The sequence below is a fragment of the Cupressus sempervirens genome, chromosome 6, assembly GCF_028749045.1.
Source record: "Cupressus sempervirens isolate cs-2001-9-10 chromosome 6, ASM2874904v1, whole genome shotgun sequence".
In the NCBI taxonomy this organism is placed as follows: domain Eukaryota; kingdom Viridiplantae; phylum Streptophyta; class Pinopsida; order Cupressales; family Cupressaceae; genus Cupressus; species Cupressus sempervirens.
Window position 1 is genome coordinate 654,372,823 of NC_143123.1, and position 20,257 is coordinate 654,393,079.

Here is a 20,257-nt window from a genome sequence, read left to right on the forward strand (position 1 = left end):
GAGGTTTTCATATTTTCTTAGCTTGAAACCTATAGAACTGATAACTTACGCCTTTAAGCATATTGGCTTGCTGGCTAACTTAGACAAGTTAATTGTGTTGGATTTTAGATTCTCCTTTTGATATCTTATTATCATATGCATGATACCTGTATCAAAAGAGGGGAAGGATGCTTGTTTTTTTGCAGTTCTATGATTCAAGCTAAGTAAATTTTGTTTAATATAAGATGGATGTCTAAATATTTGGTAGATAGGGTCTATGCTTATGAAATCATTTAGCAAGTTTGGCTACTAAATTTCCTACTGGATAATTTACAATTTCTAGCTTCTCAGATCTGTTATGATATTTTGGTTGTCTCTCTATCTGCCTTATTCTAGTAGTGTTAGTTGTTTGGCCTTCGTTTTAATGCTTTGAGTAATTGGTGGTAGCTTTATTTTTCTGTGATATGTTATTTTTGATGAGATGTCTAGTATTCTTGCTTTGGAGCTCTCTGTTCGATATTGTTCTCCTATTCTTAATAAGTGTTGTTCGTAAATCTCTTGGGTTATTTATGAATATTAGGAACCGGAGTCTAGTTTTTGAGTGTTCTCATTTCAGTCTAGATATCTAGAGATTTTGTGGTATGTGTTTCTTCATCGGTATGCTAGGCGCTCGGGGTTCTATTTACTAAGCTAATGTTTTGGATGAAGGATTCAGATATTATTTTGTAATTTGTTTCTTTCTCATAAACTATGAAGTAGGTATTTCTTTCTAATCATTAGTGTTATTATTATGCAATGTGTTGGTGGTATTTAACTAATATAGGTAGACTAACGTTTGGTGACTTTCTAAGGTCTTCTTTAATCAGCATGGATATTTGTAGTATTTTTTCTAACCTTGTTGATTGACAAGCCAAGAAGAAGGGATGAGTGCCTTACTCTGTTTGGATGGAATGTTTAGCTCATTAGCAAGAATGGCTCCAAATAATTGGCCATATATGGTTTGACAAATGGATTGTTCAACTTTGTAATTTTTCAATTGAAACAATAATATATGATGTAATATTGACTGGGGTATGCCCCTTTTATTATGTAATAATATAGGATGAATGTCCCGGGCTAGATTGGAGGTTTTCTTCTCCGTTCTTTCCTACCAGTGTCCATTTGAACGAAGAACTATTGTTGTAATTTATTTGTTTAAATTAATAAATATAATCAAGGCCTTGGCCGTTTACTAATCAAAAAAATAAAATCATATTTCCTATCATTACAGAACAAAAAATTTGTGAATGGAGAGTATTTTATTGGGAAAAACATGTTGGCAATTGAAAATAGATATTTTCGTGCTCTAGATATTCTCAATATTTTTTAATGATGAAACTACATCTTCTATTGGTTTGAAGTTGCATGTAGGAAAGCATGCAATTACTAGTGATTTACATGGTTGTCCAAGATATGCAAATTGATTTGATTGTATGAGATCATGCAAAACTTTATAGACATTTAAAATGTATTTTTAGCACTCATATTTCTAGTTGTGAATTTTACCACACTTTGTGAAAACGTTTATTATTCAAACTCTCTTTGCAAATGTGTGATGAAATTCTTAAGCTATATGCAATTTCATCATGTCCATTGATTTTTTTTTTTTTTGCATAGAGAAATTCATCTATTTGATACAAAGTTGAACCTTGATAATACTATCATATTTCCTATCATTACCAAACAAAAGTTTGTGAATGAAGGTGTTTATGAGGAAAAACATGTTGGCAACAAACATGGAGATTTCTGTACTCTAGATATTTTCAACATTTTTTTTAAGAACAAAGTCACATCTTCTATTGCCTCAACATTACATACATGAAAGCATGTGACTACTAGCAATTTACATGCTTATCAAAGATATTAGAATTGTTTTGGTTGCATGAGCATGCTCAAATTTATATGCATTTATAAATGCATTTTTAACACTCATATTTATAATTATCAATTTTACTACACTTTGTGAAAAAAGTTTATTGTTCAAGCTCTCTTTGCAAATGCGTGATGAAATTCTTGAATTATATGCAATTTCATCATATCCATTGATTTCTTTGTATAGAGAAATTCATCTATTTGATATAGGTTATCAATAGATCGAGCTTTGAAGTGTATGCAACTTTGTGTGCAATAATTGTGCTTCTGATTCATAAAATTTAGTGTTGTGTATATAGCGAACTCACATCTTCTATTGATTCACCATTGCATGCACAAAAAGACATGTGACTACTTGTGATTTACATGATTGACCAAGATATGAGAATTGATTTGATTGCATGAGCATGCAAAACTTTATAGCATTTAAAAATGCATTTTTAGTTCTCAATTTTCTAATTATGAATTTTTTGCACTTAGTGAAAAAGTTTATTGTTTAAGCTCTCTTTGCAAATGTGTGATGACACTCTTAAGTTATATGCAATTTCATCATATCCATCAATTTTTTTTTGTATATATAATTTCATCAATTTGATATAGGTTATCAACTGGTCTAACTTTGAAGTATATGTAACTTTGTGTGCAACAATTGTGTTTCTAATTTATAAAATTTAGTGGCTTTTTTTTTCCAATAGGTAATAGGCTCAAAGGCCACAGATTGTGAAGAACATCTTAAAAGACCCATCTCAATTGAGCACCAAAGATAAGAGATGGGTAGGTACCCTTGGTTTATCCCTTATAGAATTTCACATAATCAAATTTAATGTTGTGTATATAGCAAAATCTTTAATTTAACTTTTGTGTGCTCATAGTTTATAATGTCTATTTTGTAGCTAGAAAATGTGTTTGTGCCTTAATTACAATTCCTTTTCTTACAATCTTGTGTTTTCTATACTGTATAACTTTAGTTTTAATATGACACTACCCACGCCTTTATGATACGAGTCAACTACTTGTTTCAATGTATATGAACAAACAAAATGAACAAGCTAAAACTCTTTCGAAGCTCATTCCATACAAAAAGTGAATCATCAACTTCAAAATATTCACAATCATAGATGCTACAAGTCTTATAAGCAAATGTGCTACACAAAGATTTTTCAAATGTTTTAAACAATATAACATGTATCTTAAGTGGTACTACAAAATCACAGAGATTAAAAAAAAAGCCACATAATCGAATTTAGAAAATACTAGTAATTGATTTAATGGATTGTGAAAATCTATTTACTTTTATTAATAGAAAAAATGGATATTTAATGTACAAAATCATATAGACAATACAAAATATGAATATTTAACGTGCAAGTACCAGTTTTAAGCAGCTACATTTGATGTGGGCTACATTGGCTCATGCAAATGGAGGCTTCCATAAAAAAATTCACTAGGTGTTATTGATTTTTTAAAAAAATGGTCAAATCTCATAAATTGTATAATGTAATTTCAAGCTTATAAGCTTTTAAATAAAAAATAAATGTATGTTGTTGAATTTTTTTAAAATTAAGTGATCTAATAGATTTTATAATATAATTCAAACTTACAAATATAAGCTTTTAAATTTATTAGGTTATACATTATATAAATTTTATTATTGTTTAATTATTAAAAAATATAATTTACTGCCATGATTTTTTCTCACTAATTTTTATATCTTTTACCACTCAACAATTATTGAAAAAAGGCAAGAGCCTACAAAACATTAGTAAATATAAATCATCTAGACTTTGGCCATAACTTTTTTTATTATTATTAACAATGCCTTAAGTTGCTTGGACACCTTCTGTCAAGCCTTTGGATTTGCTATTGAATGACATAAAACGCTCTGCTTTCGACAGTCATTCTTGCCAGCTCCACCTTGGCTTAGCCAGTTTGAATGGAAATGGGTTACTCACGGGGAGATTTTCCACTTTCTTGTCATTCCTTTTGCTTTCCAGGCTTCGCCTGTTGAGCTTTGGAATGTTGTGCTTGCCAAGATCACCAAGAAGCTTGATTATTGGCTCACGAAACCACTCTCCCTTGTTGGCAAATTCCAAATTTGCTTGAAGGTTATTGCGGATACTCATGTCTATTATTCTTCTCGTTGGGCTCCCTCCAAAGCCTCCTACTAAAAATTGGAAAGATTGCTCAGGGATTTTCTCTGGGCTTCTAGTTTTGATCATCATGGCTTTCACCAAGTTGCCTGGGATTTTTGTTGTCTCCCAAAAGAATCTAGTGGTCTTGGCCTGCTTTCCACATAGAAACAAGACCTTTTTCTTTGTGCTAAATGGATTATTCATGACATCACTAGAGACAAAGCCTAGAAGATTTTGGTTCGACATTGCATATCTTCCAGCTTTCTCGTCAATAGGCCTGCTTGGAAGGGGATTGGTTTCCACACCCTGCTCATCATGCATGAGCCAATGATCATTCAAGGCTCGTTTGTTATCAAGAGCATATGGAAGGCTTGGGAAGCAATAAAGCCTTGGCTTTGATGGGTTGGGGATGAGTTCCGCAATGGCCTCTCCTTGAATCAACAGAACATTTGGTGGTCTCCCCTATTTGCCATTCAGGGTACTCCCCTTGCCAAGACTCAAGGTGCTAGTGCTTTGCGTTTTTTCAAACGAGGCATCAAAACTTTCAAGGATCTCTTCTCGAGGGTTACCATGAGTTTCAGATCTTGGGAAGACATGCAAGTACAATACTGCCTTATCCGTTTAGATCGACAGACTTTTGACCTATTGCTCTCTTCAATTCTAGTTCACTTAGGGTCCATTTGGTTCATGGAATTTAAAAAACTTGGATTTCTACAAACCTTGGTTTAGCCAAATCAAGGTTTTGTATATCTTCATTCCAATTTTTGAGATTTTATTGAAATCGTTTATTTCACTTGGAAGATGTGTGTGAAGACACATTTTTATGCATAAGCTTGGAGTTGAAGGCAAATTTCAAAAAGTAGTCTAATCTATTGTTTTTGCACTCATCAAAAAACAAAACCAGGTTTTGATTTTCAATTCCTACTTTTTTTAGGAAGTTGGAAAACTTGGTTTTGAGGCAAAATTGGAAGTCCCGTATGCTAATTCCATTTTGCAAATTTTGAAACAAACGCACAAATTTTCGAATCCAGATTTTGAAAAAGCCAATTCTTGTCATCTTCCAGGAACCAAACGAACCCTTAATTCATAAAGTGGGTATTCAGTCTGTTCGACCTTGGTGGCATGATTGGAAGTGGTTTCCTGCCACTCCTTTCTCCAATTATAAGCCAAGTTTGGGTTATAGATGGTTTTTGCCCCATCTTCCGATGGTGGACACACTTAATTAGAGATGACATTTGCAATCTTCTCTTTCTCAATGGAGAAAACACTTTGAAACCATTTGGAGTGCTATTACAGAACCCAAGATTGCCCATTTTGCTTGGTGTCTTGCCTTCCAAGGTCTTTCCCTAGGGCCTCGGCTCAAGCATATTGGGGTTCCTGATCCTAGATGCCCTTTTTGTGGGCAACCAGAGTCTTTCATACATATCTTCTGGTTTTGTAGGTGTGCCCAAAATTATTGGCACTAGATTCATGACTCTTTCAAGCCATTCAGGCATAAACCCTTTTCTTGGTTTATGGTTATTCTGGGGGATTCCCCCAGAATCCCTCGAAAATTCACCCAAATTTGGCATACCTTCAGGATGGAAATTTTGTTTACTCTGTGGAAAGATAGGAATGCTGTTCTTTTCACAAACAATTTTCTAGATATTAATATTGCCATGTACACTAAGGTGTGCATTTGTAATAATGTAATTATGCAGATTTGAATGCAGATTTTTAATGTGGCTCACCTATAGGAGCTACTAAATCACTGGGGCAATGCCCCTTGCACTATTGCCAGAGTTCCTCCGGATGCGTCGGTTGATACTTCGATGCCTCGTGGCCTCCGTCAGCGGCGCCATTCCTCAATTTGCCACTCACACACCCCGCGCTCCTAGGCTTCCCGGTGGCGATGGTGGATGGAGGTGCCGCTCAGCCTCCCCGCCCTGTGGTGGCTCTCGCTGGTCCCTAGCTCCTCTTCCTGGTGCTCGACGAGCGCTTTTTGGGAAATGGCCTCACCTGGATCTAGCGATTTCTTTTCTGCGACCAAAGATAAAAGATGCGAAGGCTGCCACTGATCCTCTTGCCACTGTTGCCGATGATGGCTGGACTGTTCCCAACCCGCCCCCCAATCCCAAAGATGATTGGGGCTTTTATGATCGTGATGAAACACCACCCTCGGTTGGCACTGCTTTGGCCGCCTGAAGTTGCTTTAAATATTTTTTTTGATGAATAGTGTTTGATTCCGGCTGCAGCTGTATGAACTTATTCGCGAGGTGATCTTATATCTCCTGACCTTTTTTTGTGAATTGTAATCTTAGTGTATTATTTATTTATTGATAGAAAATGACTATTCAAAAAAAAAAAAATGACTTTTTAACTTCGGCAACTTTACAAAATTAATGGAACGACCTGCCTCAAAATACCCTACTTCATAAAGTCAAGGGAACAACGATTTTGAGGTTTTAGAGTAGAAACCCTACTCTCTGGCAACGCAGCATCCTGTTCGTATCCATGCTTGCGGAGACCAATTGGAGCAATTTCCCAGAGCCTGATGAATGAATCCCTGTAACTTATTTCTACACAGTTCATGGAACTCCAACAAAGGGAGTTTTTAAAATTCGGAAGGAACGGGAGCTTTCAACTCGTTGAAATTAAGATCAATGAAACTCAAACGACGGCTCACAACGAGAGAGGAGGTATCTGCCAAGAGCAAGCATTACCCGAATTTTCAGGTGTTTGATGCTCCTTCTTCTTCATCCCACGCCTTGTATTTCTCCTCGGAACAAATTATTCGCCATATTCACAATTTGTGGCTCTGTTAAATGAGCCAGTTGAGAAGGCAGGTGCCCTGAGAAACGATTGCTTTGGAAGTAGAGTGAGGCGGATTCTTGCATACGCCATCTTTCTTTCTTTGCCACCGACGCTACCAGCGCCACATTTATCAGAGGATATTCAGAACATAGAGGATTGGTTGATGGGTGGCTGCATTGCTTAGACTCACAGAACTCGGAAATCATATTGCTAATGGAGAACACCCTTTGCAATGTTTGTGGATGCATTGGAATGTGTAATGGGGGAGATGGATTCTATTACTGTCAAGCATGTGGAACACAATCTCAACATTTAATGGAGCAGGCATTAGGGGATGATGAGATGGTCAATAATGGCATTTACAATGCTAATTATCAAAGAAAGGTACATGCCCCCGTTGAGTCCCAGGCTGATATCGATATGCAAGCACAAATTGACGTGTTCACACAAATGCAGAGAGTTAATAGGACCACTGTTCAGAGTTATGGACAGCTGGACAGTGCAAGTGACTCAGGTGATGATACTATTATGCGGGATTTTGGATCCCATACTGGTGGTGCTATCATTGATCCTGAAACTTTAGCTTGTAATATAAGAGAAAAATATCTGGATGGCATGCAAATGATGATTCAAATGCAATGTGAGACCTTAGTGAAGGAATTTGGAGTGAGCCCTTTGATTTGTGGGGTGACTGGTCCTATCTGGCTGCGTTTTGTCGCCTCGGCTCATGTTCTAGAACCAGAATGGGCCGATGAATCACTCGAAGTTGCAGATGCCTTATATGAAGATCATAATGGGAGGAACCACAGTAAGATGAGATATTGTTGTACATTATTCTGTAATCTGCAACATTATATTAAATGAACCTGCAAATAAGAGCTAACGTCTTTGGGATTTGGACATCAAACAGAGCTTTGTTTTTAATTGCATACCTGTAACCTGGCTCTCTGTGTAATAACAGATGAACTAGATAATAACATGCTTAAACCACAACTTGCGAAACACATAGCTGCCCATTTGGAATTTGTCACTCTGTTCCAAAGCAATTTATGAATCTTTCCTATTCACAATCTCTAATGGAAAATTGCGTACAAGATTCCTAATTGTTTTTATTGGAATATCTATCTGCATATCAGGCAAATGTAGGATTCTGCTAAAATAATCATTTTTCCCTGCTCTCATATATCTTTCCAAAGAACGAGATTCCAGTTGCCTTGCTTTTTCGCAGAATTCTACCCGTGATTAGTGCGTTCTCTGTTTTTCAATCGTCCTAAATGTATCACATACTAAATGGAACAAAAGGACTTTTTAAATTTTCAGTCGCTTCGGTTTCTTTAATGGTATTGAGCGCTGTAAAAACTAGAAGATATTTTAAAAACCATATTGAAATTTTACAACTGCTTTTGCAGATTTTGAATTTCAAACTAAATACCAGAGGAGGAAGAAATTCAGTGCAGAGCCTCGTTCTCTTTTGTATAGGAAAAAGGCACAGGTTGTGTGGCAGAGGTCTTTGAAGAATCGGATTCCACTGTACATTTCTTTAGCTATTTCATTTTTGGCCTGTCATATTGCTAGGGAAGCAGTTCTGCCTACAGACATTATTAAATGGGTATTGGAGGGGAAGCTTCCTTATTTGGCTGCTTTTGTGGACATTGAAAGAAGTTTGAGCTCAGTGTCAAGTGAATGGCCATTGAGTGCAAAGTTTTTGCTGAGGCCAGGTCGAGTGATTTCAGCACGACAATTAGAGTTGACATCAGGATGCCTCGCAAAGCGAATTGGTCTACAGCTTCCTCCTGTAAATTTTCATATAATTTCTTGTCGCTTTGTCAAACAATTATGTTTACCAGTGGATAAGCTTTTTCCTGCATTATCAAACATGCATGATTGGTTATTGTCTCCTGGTTTATGGCTGTCGGCAGAAGCTGCTGACATCCCAACTCGTGTTTATGTAATGGGTATGTTGGTTGTTCTCATAAGGATACTATATAATATTAATGGTCAAGGATACTTTGAAAAGAGTGTAATGGCCAATGCGGCAGTTTCTTCTGTCTCTTCTAATGACAACTGTAATAAAGAATTCTCAATGGACCAGGACAGATCAGCTAGGTCTTGTCTGAATGATTTCAATAATGAAAACAATCGTCTTCGTGTACATCCGAGTGTGAACCAACTAGGAGATACTTGTATGACTGGGTGCATGGCACATCTTCAGGATCAAGAGCTAGATGCAACAATTATGTTGCAGAATCTTGAAACTTGGCATCAAGATAACACTGATCGGTTTGGTAAGTGATTTATAGTATTGTTTCTTGATCGCTTTTGCCATACCTGTTCGGTACAACTCATATTTTAATCTGAGCATTGCTTAATTCATTCTAGTTTTGCTTGTATCTGTGTACACTTCTGAACTCCACCAAAAACAGCGTGATTATAAATATATATTTTTATATATAGTTTTCTACCTTTTAGTTAAGCTCATTTTGATCTAAAATAATGGGAATACAATCACATGAATTCAGAGTAGTTCGATGCACCTCTGTCTCTCCTTAGTTGCGCATATTCCTTTTCTGTATATGTATTATGTATACATGGCATGGATACAAGTTGGTTGCCATATCCACATGCGCCCAAAAAACCTTGATTTTCCAACCTTTCTGGATACCATGATTGGGTTTTTTCAAAATTTGACATTAATTTTCCTAAATAAAATTTAAAAAAATTTCAATCATGCAACTTTTTTTCTTTTTAAGTTTATTGTAGAAATAAAACCTACACCAAATGATGTTGACAAATGAAATGTTTTTCTATCTGAGCAACCCATATTTTTGGCTTATTTTCCAATGCAACTTTACTATTTTAATTTTTTTTTTTTTGCATATTGTAAATTGTTTAAATTAACTTATAATTATGTCTGTAGCAACTATTGACTATTTTGCTTTTAGAGTAATGCAAATCTCCTCTTTAACTTTGAAATTTGTGTTAATGTGTCTGGGTTTTTTATGAATGTTATATCCACTTGCATCTGTACTGGGGATCTTAAAACATGGCTATTTTGCTTTAAAGTAATGCAAATCTCCTCTATAACATAGAAGATTGTGTTAAATATGTGTCTGAATTTTTTTTTTATGAATGTCATATCCACTCGTACCTGTATTGGGGATCTTAAATCATGGCCATATTTGTATCCAATTTCTGTCAATTATAAGCATATAATATAAAATATAAACCTTCTTTATAGTATACAGCTACAAATAATTATAGAAACAATCAAATTTTGTGAAAGTAATGGCATGCAAATAATCTTAGAATTACCATTCTCTTTTGTACTGTGTCTTTCCTATGCATACATATACATGCAACTGGAGAACAACTTGGTAGAGGATATCAAAAACAAGGGTGAATTCAACTGGTCTTTGTTGCCTATCGCTGCCGGGAAGATAAGTGCCTGAGCGAGTTACCCTCTCGATATGTACTATATTAGTATATAGTAATTATACAGGGGCAATGTAATGCTGTTAAATGGTAAAAAATGCCTCTCTTTCAGGATATGGTATGTAAAAATTCTCATGGGTTAACAACATACACCCAGGAAAGTAGTTAAACTTAAAACCTCAGTTTTCAAACTCAGATAATACCTTGTCTGTTTCCCAGGAGCTAAGCTTAACTAGTCTCTTGTCCAACTCTGCTGTGACTGCTGCCTGTTGCCTTTTATGGGGCTTTGTTATACAGTCAATGGTCATGGAACCAATCTTATCAAATGCCACCCTTAAACAATATAATCTATTTTATTTAGTAAATAAGAGATGATGATAGAAACACTCATTAAGAAATTTAATCTATTCCATTTTGGCACCTTCAAGTGCTCTGGGTCAAAAATGTGATATGCATTGTGATTGCAAAATATTGATCATGTCTCCAACTTGTTGAACTGCCAGTAGCTGGTTCTCATTTATCTACAATGTTAATTGCAGAAAGCACTGCTGAATCTTACCACATTAAAGCCTTCCATTTTTTTTTGTTAAAAATTAAAATCTTGTAAATTAAAGAGTAGAACCATATCACTTACTTCCTACAAGTGCAATAATAGAAACACCCTACAATTTCCTATGCAGTTAAAACTCAATAAACTGATGTTTTCAAGAATGAACCAATTTATGTCTATGGTTAACATCAAAGTCTATGCTAAGGAATGACTGAACACAAACCTTGAAGATACCAAGGCAACCCTGAAGTGAACATTGGTTTTCTCACTGAAAAGCAGATCTCAAACCCTCATTGTAGTCTATTGAAAAATCCTCAAGGAAACATACAAAAAACTTGAAGTAATAGAAGGCATCCAGAATAAGGGAAGAATAAATATAGACTCATCTATGTGTTGATGTGAATTTTAATCCACTACAACATGCAAAATCAAACACTCATTATTTCGAAGTGAAACATCAAATACTCAACTCTCTCTTGATAGAAGGTCACTTCTTATGCTAAGTTTGCAAATTAAGAGCTCAAGGTGACTTCAAGGTTCTCTTTATTGTGTACACCTGCTCAGTGGATGTGATGTGATTTGCTGGATCACCAAGGGGACTTATGCTAGGTCATTCAAGACTTGTTGACTTGACTCTACTGATTTGGCTTTATAATGTGCAATAAAAATATGTGTTTGGCTTTCAACTCTTGAACTTAAACTCTAACTTAATTTCTACTACTACTTTTACTTCTAACTAAAATGCAAGGAAGTATCGATGGATGACTCTATTTGGTGTAATCTTGCCAGTGACTCCACCCACCTAGTGCAAGCTTCTATATTATTTCGAAGTGAAACATCAAATACTCAACTCTCTCTTGATAGAAGGTCACTTCTTATGCTAAGTTTGCAAATTAAGAGCTCAAGGTGACTTCAAGGTTCTCTCTATTGTGTACACCTGCTTAGTAGATGTGATGTGATTTGCTGGATCACCAAGGGGACTTATGCTAGGTCATTCAAGACTTGTCGACTTGACTCTACTGATTTGGCTTTATAATGTGCAATAAAAATATGTGTTTGGCTTTCAACTCTTGAACTTAAACTTCAACTTAATTTCTACTACTACTTTTACTTCTAACTAAAATGCAAGGAAGTATCGATGGATGACTCTATTTGGTGTAATCTTGCCAGTGACTCCACCCACCTAGTGCAAGCTTCTATGGTAGATAGTAAAGGTTTTCAAATCAATATCTCACCTCTAATCTCATCAAATGGATGCAAACTAAAGATTTGACATCAATTGAAGTTATGTGTTTTGATCATCGACTTATTGCGCAAGGTAATCTTGACAATCCACAAGAAGCTAGTGGCTCGGTTTTGTTCAAGACTAACAAGTGAACATCCACAATATCTTTTATCCACATAAACTAAATTACTGAAAGAAAACTTTGTTCTAACAACTTGAAGTGAAATCTAATCTAACAACTTGGAATGAAAAACTATTGTAAATGAAGGATGCAGATAACCATGCATTAATGCAAATCATGCAAGACACAACAACGAAGTGTAGAGCAAATTTGATATTATACATTAGTTATCTCCATGGCAGTGATAATTTGGATAAGCAACTCAAAAACTTGGAAGAATCAGAAGAGTTCTAATGAGCTCTTATGTGATATACATATTGGCTAGGAAGACAAGGTATGAAGATTGAGGTGCAAGGGGCCAATAGTAAGTGGGCCAAGCTATGTGAAAGTGCAATTTCCAGTTGTAGCTCTATGCTAAGGATGACTTCATGAGGGCCAACAATGCCTTTGCCATGTACATTGTTAGAATTTTGTAAAACAGCTTCCATACATGCCTTTCAGCTGAGGCGATGTAGTTGGTATAGAAGTACAGAGCATGGTGCATCCAATTTTCTATCTTCTTCTACATTAAGCTGCCAGGGTTTTCATCAGAACCATATAGGCTTCAAAGGTATCTGACTGACAAATGGTACTGTTGGAAGTTACCTGGTAGCTGAGGGCATATGAAAAGACTCGTAAGAGGAAGAAGTAATTGGGAATTGAATTCCCAATTGCCATAGTAGATAAAGATGAAATGTGTCCTTGTCTATAGGGAGTTGAAAGCTCAACAAATGAGCTACATTTATATTGTCTAGCATTTTACTCAACAAGATTGGATTATTAGAGTGTTGGCTGGGGTAAAATACCAACACAAGATTCACCTTGAAGATTTCTGGGCCAACACTGTAAATTAGTACAAGGTCAAAAGGAGGATGTTTTCTAGATTGCCACTCACCATACTCAAGCCATGCAAAATCATTCAAGTATCAGCCCAAGTAGAAGAAACATGGAAAAGAGAAGATAATCCAGCCATATTATTGGTCCAAAATAGAAATACTGGTTCTTGATTCAATAGGATCAATCTTGGAATTTACAAAATGGTGGGTTGAGCGTCAAATTGACAAACTGAAGGTGGCTAAAGATAGCTCGACTTATAAATTGATGAGACATTAGGCGTCGAGGGATGATAGACCAAGGCAATCACCAAGGAAAAAAATCGAAGTAGGAGAAATCCACCAACGAATACTGAACAAGAAAAAAGAAAGGGTATTCCTTGAGCAGTAGAGTCAAGAAAGAGCCTCAATGCTCATAGTGAAGAGCATTTGCATAAGAGACAAAGGCTAGTAATAACACTGACATCCTTTAGGTGGACCTCAAGCCTACAAGAGATTGAGCCTTTCATTAGTGAAGAAGTAGGAACCAATGGGAGAAGGATGCCACAAGTGTTATTGTTTTGCCCAAAAATAATGATAAATAACAATAAACAAATAAGAATGAAATAAGTACAAAAGAGACAAGAACGTATCCTAGGAAAACCCTTCAACTTGAAGGGAAAAACCCAACCACACTAGAAAAACATCTCTTTTATTGATAATAAATGTTGAAGTGCAATACTTTCACTTAATCACACACATATATAGGATTGAGAGCCTCTTCACATCACAAACGAAGGTCTCTTCAATTTCCAAAGAATAAGTCTTTTCATATTTCCAAACGTATGACTCTTCGCGTGCCACATGTCTCTTCATATAATATTATCTCAAATATTATCATAAATATCTTCTCCAGCTGTAAATACAATACATAGGTATTATCTCAATTTCAATATGTAGAAAAATTAGAGAAAAAGATCTCTATCACAACTACAATCTTCAACACTCCCTCTTAGCAAGAGTGAGATCTTTAGTATAGCAAGCACACAAAGCTATAACTAAAAATGTCAATGATAAATTCATATTGCATAGATTCTCATAAAATTATGTTATCCCAGCATAACATAATTCACCATAGTTACTTCATAAGCACATAAAATTAATTTCATGGAGTCAGACACATGACTTCCGCCATGCCTACTTGCAAAGGGTGGAGGGCTATCACCTCAAACCTCTCTAAAAAAAGAACGCATTTCCACCACACCTATTCGCCAAGGGTGGAATGAGGGCTTTCACCTTAGACTTCTCTTAGAGAAGAATGCATTTCCACCATGCCTACTTGCAGAGGGTGGTCCACCATACCTACTTGCAGAGGGTGGAATGATGGCTTTTACCTCAGACTTCTACCAGAGAAGAATGCATTTCCACCATGCCTATTCACAGAGGGTGGATCCACCATACCTACTAATAGAGTGTGGAACAAGGGATTTCACCTCGAACTTCTCCTTCATAGAGAAAAACCCATTAACAACATGCATGAGAATGACACAGATTCTCTCTCTACAAAGACTCCCTCTCAGTAGGGACAACTTTGATCACCACAATAAGATGGCTGATTAAAGACATCTCCTTCTGTCACGTAACCTCCCCCTGAAGCTGAAAAATCTCCCTCTGAATATCATTTCCTATATTTGATCTTCCTCTTTTAATGAAGACATGTAAGATTAACTGAGTCCCATGACTGCAAGCAGCATATAATCTCTCATCATCTCATTGCTTCTTGTCCTGCAATCAAGAGGGATTAATAATAACTCATAAAAGCAGCTTATTATGAGGAGGTATATAGCATACACTATTCTCAGTTATATAACAAAAATTTATGATCTTTCATAGAATACTTATTTCTTTCTAGTTCATAGTCATGCTGAAAGATGAAAAAAGGGATACGAACGAAGTTTCTTTGCAAAGATTGACAATCTTTGCATTATCAACATCGTTTGCAAAGCATGCCAAGGCATGAATACAATAGACTCTGACAGTAGGGATCTAGCTCTGCATTCTTCTTTGCATGCAGTCAAAGGCCTCATGCCAAACTTCATTACTCACTTTTGCACTATCTGGTAACTGCATAATCATCTTGGACAAAATTTGGCATGATCTGAATTGTATGGCCTTGTGAGAGACTTCCAACAGAAAGAGTGAAATCCCACAAAACTTCCTTCAAGAATGCATCACATTCTTCGTCAGGCTTTTCATCTCTGTAAGTCGCAAAATCTGCAACAAGTCAAGCAATCCCATCAGCAGCCGGTACACTCACAATATAAGATAAACAAACTGACTGAATATCGCATTATTTTATTGTTGAAGAAACATATTCGACAGAGATCCACAAGCTGATGGAAATTAAAACAAAAAAAGATACATATAATATTACACGAAAAACCAAAATGAACATCACATATGGAAATGGACATCACATGTAAAGTGAGTACTAAAGTTAAAACCAACAACACAGAGTCATATGAGAATCACAGATAAAATATCATAGAAAATATTAACACTGCAGATGCCAAAGAAAATGACACGATGCCTCCACAAGGTGAAGTGATGGGCTCCATAAAGGACACAAGCAACGTAAAAACTGCAGGCACAGTCTCAAAAATAATTTCTATTGATACAAGGGATACTCAACCCAGAGACGGATGTCCGTGTTATTTTATTTTAGAAACAATGAACAAGATTCATGTCCAATGCAATCACGACTAATCAGAACCTTTGTCTTCAATCTAGAGAGGCCATACCGTCTTGAGCACTGACAAGAGATATGTCTTAAAACAACACGACACCCACACAAGAACCGACAACTCAAATCATCTATCATAAATAAAAGACACAAAGAATTCAAAAATAACTGATGTATCAAGAAGGCCATTCTAAACGACGACAAAAGGTTCCAGTAAAGAGTTCCCAACAACGATGCGTCACACACATGATGCCAACAATGTATTAAGACGACAATTTGACAACATGATGCCAGTAAGGAATTAAAGCAGTGATTTGGCAAATGACCGGTCTGCAATAATAGTATGCACAACTTCTGAGTGGAAGACAAGAACCTGGCTTGAATGGAGAAGCTGCTGGGCATGCACAAATAAATATTACTCCAATTTTGAATAGCTGAACCAGAAATAAAGATTAATAACTAAATCATCATAAATCTGCAACTCCATAGCAGCTAAAGAACATTGGAAACTAACCACAATTATCTAACAAAAGCACGAGCACAACCGAAAACTGAGTCATCGCAGGTAGATTGATTTCTATGGCAGCTACCAAAATCAACTTCCAACATTAACAGTTTGCCTATGAAACAGCAATCTGAGACAAATCCGTTGTCCTCCATTTTGTCATCACAAAATGGAGATAACAATACAAAACTTTTCCAATTAAATTTCGCATTTTTCTTAGGCAATTCATTATTTTATTGGCGAAAATTGATCAAACAATTGTTACCAATTCATATAATGGAATGTTTTACTGAAGGTTCTCATCAAGTATTTTTCATTTTTTCAGTTTGTTAGCCTATATTTGAGTTTTGAGATGTTAAAGTCTATTTTTTTGCATTTTTAAGTGTTTGTTTTGATTGTTTTTATCTTTTTGTTTTCTTCAATCTCTTGCTTTTGATTTTCCCTTCGATTCGAGATATCGTGGGACTTAATCGGAGTTGTTAGTCAAAGATATCAAGGATTGAGTCCCTAAAAAGTGGGTTCTCCATGTTCAATTGCATGTTTAAAATATTGCCCTTATATCCTAATGTTGAGTTGCACCTTTTGAAAAATATAACTTAAAACAACTTTATGTTATGTTTTTAACTTACTTTAGCACTTTAGATTTATCACTTGCACTTCATGTTATAATTTGATATTTTCTTTTAAATTTATCACTTACAGCGACTTTATTACTTTATAGTCTGATTTGATGTTGAAATTTACTTCAATGTTTTAATTTAAAACATTTAAGTGAAATATCACTTTTGAACATATTTACACATAATATATAAAATATATAGTGTAAATATGTATTTGACCCCTTTAAGTGATATTTTCAAATAGACATGTGTTAAACAAAAAAATTAAGTGATGCAATTCCATTACATGTTATTTTTGAAATAAAATAATGCATGGAATGCATCCAAGAGAACCCAAATTTTGGCTTCAACGTCCAAATGCATGTAAATGCATTGCATATTTAAAACATGCAATCACTCCTAGAGAATCCGATTTTTCAAAGAAGTGGAGCTTTGGCCAAAACACATGCAAATACATTACATTACAAGGCGTGAAAACACAACATGCAATGGGCTCTTCTAAACCCAATTTTGGTCTACAGATGAGTTTCATGTCTTTACATTGTACATTTAAAGCTTGCATTTGAATTTTCTAAACCCAATTTTGCTCTTGCATTAAAAAACACTGCATGTAATCTCCTCTAGAAAACCCGATTTTGGTCCACAAATGGGTTACATGCATTTTCATTGCCCATTTAAAACTTGCATTTGAGCTGGAAGAACTTGATTTTGGTCTATGAGCAATTGGTTTGCATGCAGTCCATCCTCATAAACCCGATTTTTCTCTTGGAGGAAAAACGTTGGGATTTATGCTTTGCCAATGCATATTTTAAACATGCAATCCAACCTTATAACCCAGATTTTGGTCCTCGAGCAAAAATGTTAGATGTATAGCCTCTTTCTAAACTTGATTTGCTCTAGGCGTTGGAAAGAGAAAGTCTTGCAACTGCATTTACATGCAAAAATGCTGCATGTAATGCATTCCTCTAAACCTGATTTGGACTTGGGAAAGAGTTACATGTGTCTTCATTGCATATTTTTAAAGTATGCATTTGTCTTTAGAGAGCCCGATTTTTCTCTTCCAAGGCAAAAAAGTCCATGCAATAAGATTTTCTAAACCCAATTTTGGTCTTGGAGAAGAGGTGTTTCATGCAATGGGGCTTTTTAAATCTGATTTTGCCTAAAAAGGTTGGCAGAAAAGGAACTTTCAAAGCATTTGCATCAAATGAATGCACATGTAAGGCAAGTTGGAGAACCCGAATTGCTTTGAGGAGACATTTTCAAACATGAAAATCACTCCAACAATTGTGATCTGCACTTAGGAAGATGTTTTGAACAACACCGGCAACATCTTGCACATGCATTTGCATCTTCCAAACCTGATTTAAGGCTGAGGTTTGAATCTTTCAGAGGCTTTTGGCTATTGCTTGTAAACACACTTGGAGAACCCGATTTTGGTGAGAACAAGTTAATCTCAACTTTTTCTTCTTCCAGACATTTCTCCTTGCTCTCCAAGTAAGGGTAAGAGTCTGGTTTTGCTTGTATATTTTCATCTTTTTACTAATTTGTTGCATTCTTAGGCTCTTTATAATCCATTTGTTCAAATGCAGCCTTAGTTTTTTGCAATAAGTTATTTAATAAGTTTTAAACCTTCATTTTCTTGCAAATGCAAAAGCTATTCCATTTAAAAACTGAAATTGCATGCAAAGTGAAGTTTTGGAGTTTGTCAAAGTTTGAGTCAAAGCTAGAGGTATGCTTCTCTTTTAGTTTTTAGTTTTTGTATATACTTTGTTTCTTGTTTATTAAGAAAAGTTGGAGATCTTCCCTCAAGAATGCAAGTGCATTTCCGTGCTTTCATCTTGCATGTTCTTTCATTATCCAAATATATCCAAACTCCATATTCTTACATATGTAATCACATTCTACAAACTAGATTACATATTTACACCAAGTCAAAATAATGAGTTTTTACCACATGTAATTGCATCTCCTAAACCTGATTTTGGTAAAAAATCACATTTTTAAATACCAAAATTCTCATTTTGCACACATCCATATGCTTCCAACTTGCATTCTAAGCCATCGAGAGCAAAAGCCCTATTTTGCTCACATGCAATCCACCATCTAAACCCCAGTTTTGGCCATTTTTGCCCAAAATACAAGTTGGTCCATTTATTTCCAGTCTTCAAAAGTGTTCGATAAATATCTAATCCATACTCTGAACACCTATCCTTAATAGATCCGTCATTGAGATTTGAACCCGGAAGATTATATGGATCCAATCCTGTTTGATGTTTTCATTATTTGGAATCTTCCTCTTGCAGCAAACTTTTCAAGTCAAGATATGTTGGAATATCTTTAAAGAATAGAGACATCCTGTCAAGAAGAAATGCTTTGAATCAAAAGAGGCAATATTCATTTAGTCTCCACTTTCTCAACGATTGCTCTAGAACTTGAGTTCGTAAGGGAGCACCAAAGCAGAGCAGAGAGAGAGAGAGAGAGAGAGAGAGAGATTAATTGAAGATGCTGATGGGAGATTTGTTTCGGGTTTACATCCAGACATCATTGAAAATATTTTCAAAGTGTTTCAAATGACAACTGACAACCGATAATTCATCAAAGAAAATATTGTGGTGTGGAATACAATAATTCCTCATTTGGCAGTCACCCACAATTTCATCACCAAGTACAAGGCCTTTACTGATAATCTTCAATATTGATTCAACAATTTTAATTTTTTTCACAAAAACATTTTGCATTTTGTAGTTGTAGAAGATAGATTACGTGTAATCGAATTGCATGTAGTCCGATTACATGAACCTTTAGTGCATGTAATCCAATAAATCGTCTTTCCTAGTTTGACTCAGTCAAGGTGGTTGAGTTTCTCCCACCTTTTTCTCACTCCTTTTTCGTAGATAAAGGAGTGCCCCTCATTGCAAAAATCATCTTTTATTTATGCAATAGATGTTACATCCCAATTTTGGCTCAATTTAAAAATGTTCATGTAGCCATTGAGATTTCATGTGAAGTCAGTTGACAGGTAAAATTAGTTATGATCATGTGAAATGGGCAGTTGGTTCATCGTTATAATTTCATATGAAGGTGACGTGTTAGTTAATCGTTATTATTATTATCTTGAAATCTTGAAAAGATGAAGTAATATGGTGGTTAGCCATTGTGATAATTTATGAATAATAATTTGATATAGTAATTGTGATTATATTGAGAAATATGATATTCTTGTGGATAATTTCTTTTCTGCAGGAGCATGTTGAAGGGGGGGAAGCATTGCAAGAAAGGAATCGGACACGTGGGGCACCACCATCATTGGGCAAATAGGTATGAGTCATGAACCACTATGGCTAAGGGAAAGCGACTAGACAAGCAAGAGTGTACGGTGGATGACCATGAGCTAA

The 20,257-nt window shown here is 35.5% G+C and overlaps 1 protein-coding gene across 1 annotated transcript in view; it reads left to right on the top strand.

Annotated features, from left to right (window-relative positions):
- The first annotated feature begins 6,463 nt into the window (after positions 1-6,463).
- The window catches only part of MEE12 (maternal effect embryo arrest 12), a 63,106-nt gene continuing 49,312 nt past the window's right edge, over positions 6,464-20,257 (top strand). The window contains exons 1-2 of the mRNA XM_089789241.1: positions 6,464-7,623; positions 8,225-9,100. Of these exons, the coding sequence (XP_089645367.1) occupies positions 7,029-7,623; positions 8,225-9,100 (1,471 nt within the window). The 5' untranslated portion in view covers positions 6,464-7,028. The remainder of the gene's footprint in view (positions 7,624-8,224; positions 9,101-20,257) is intronic.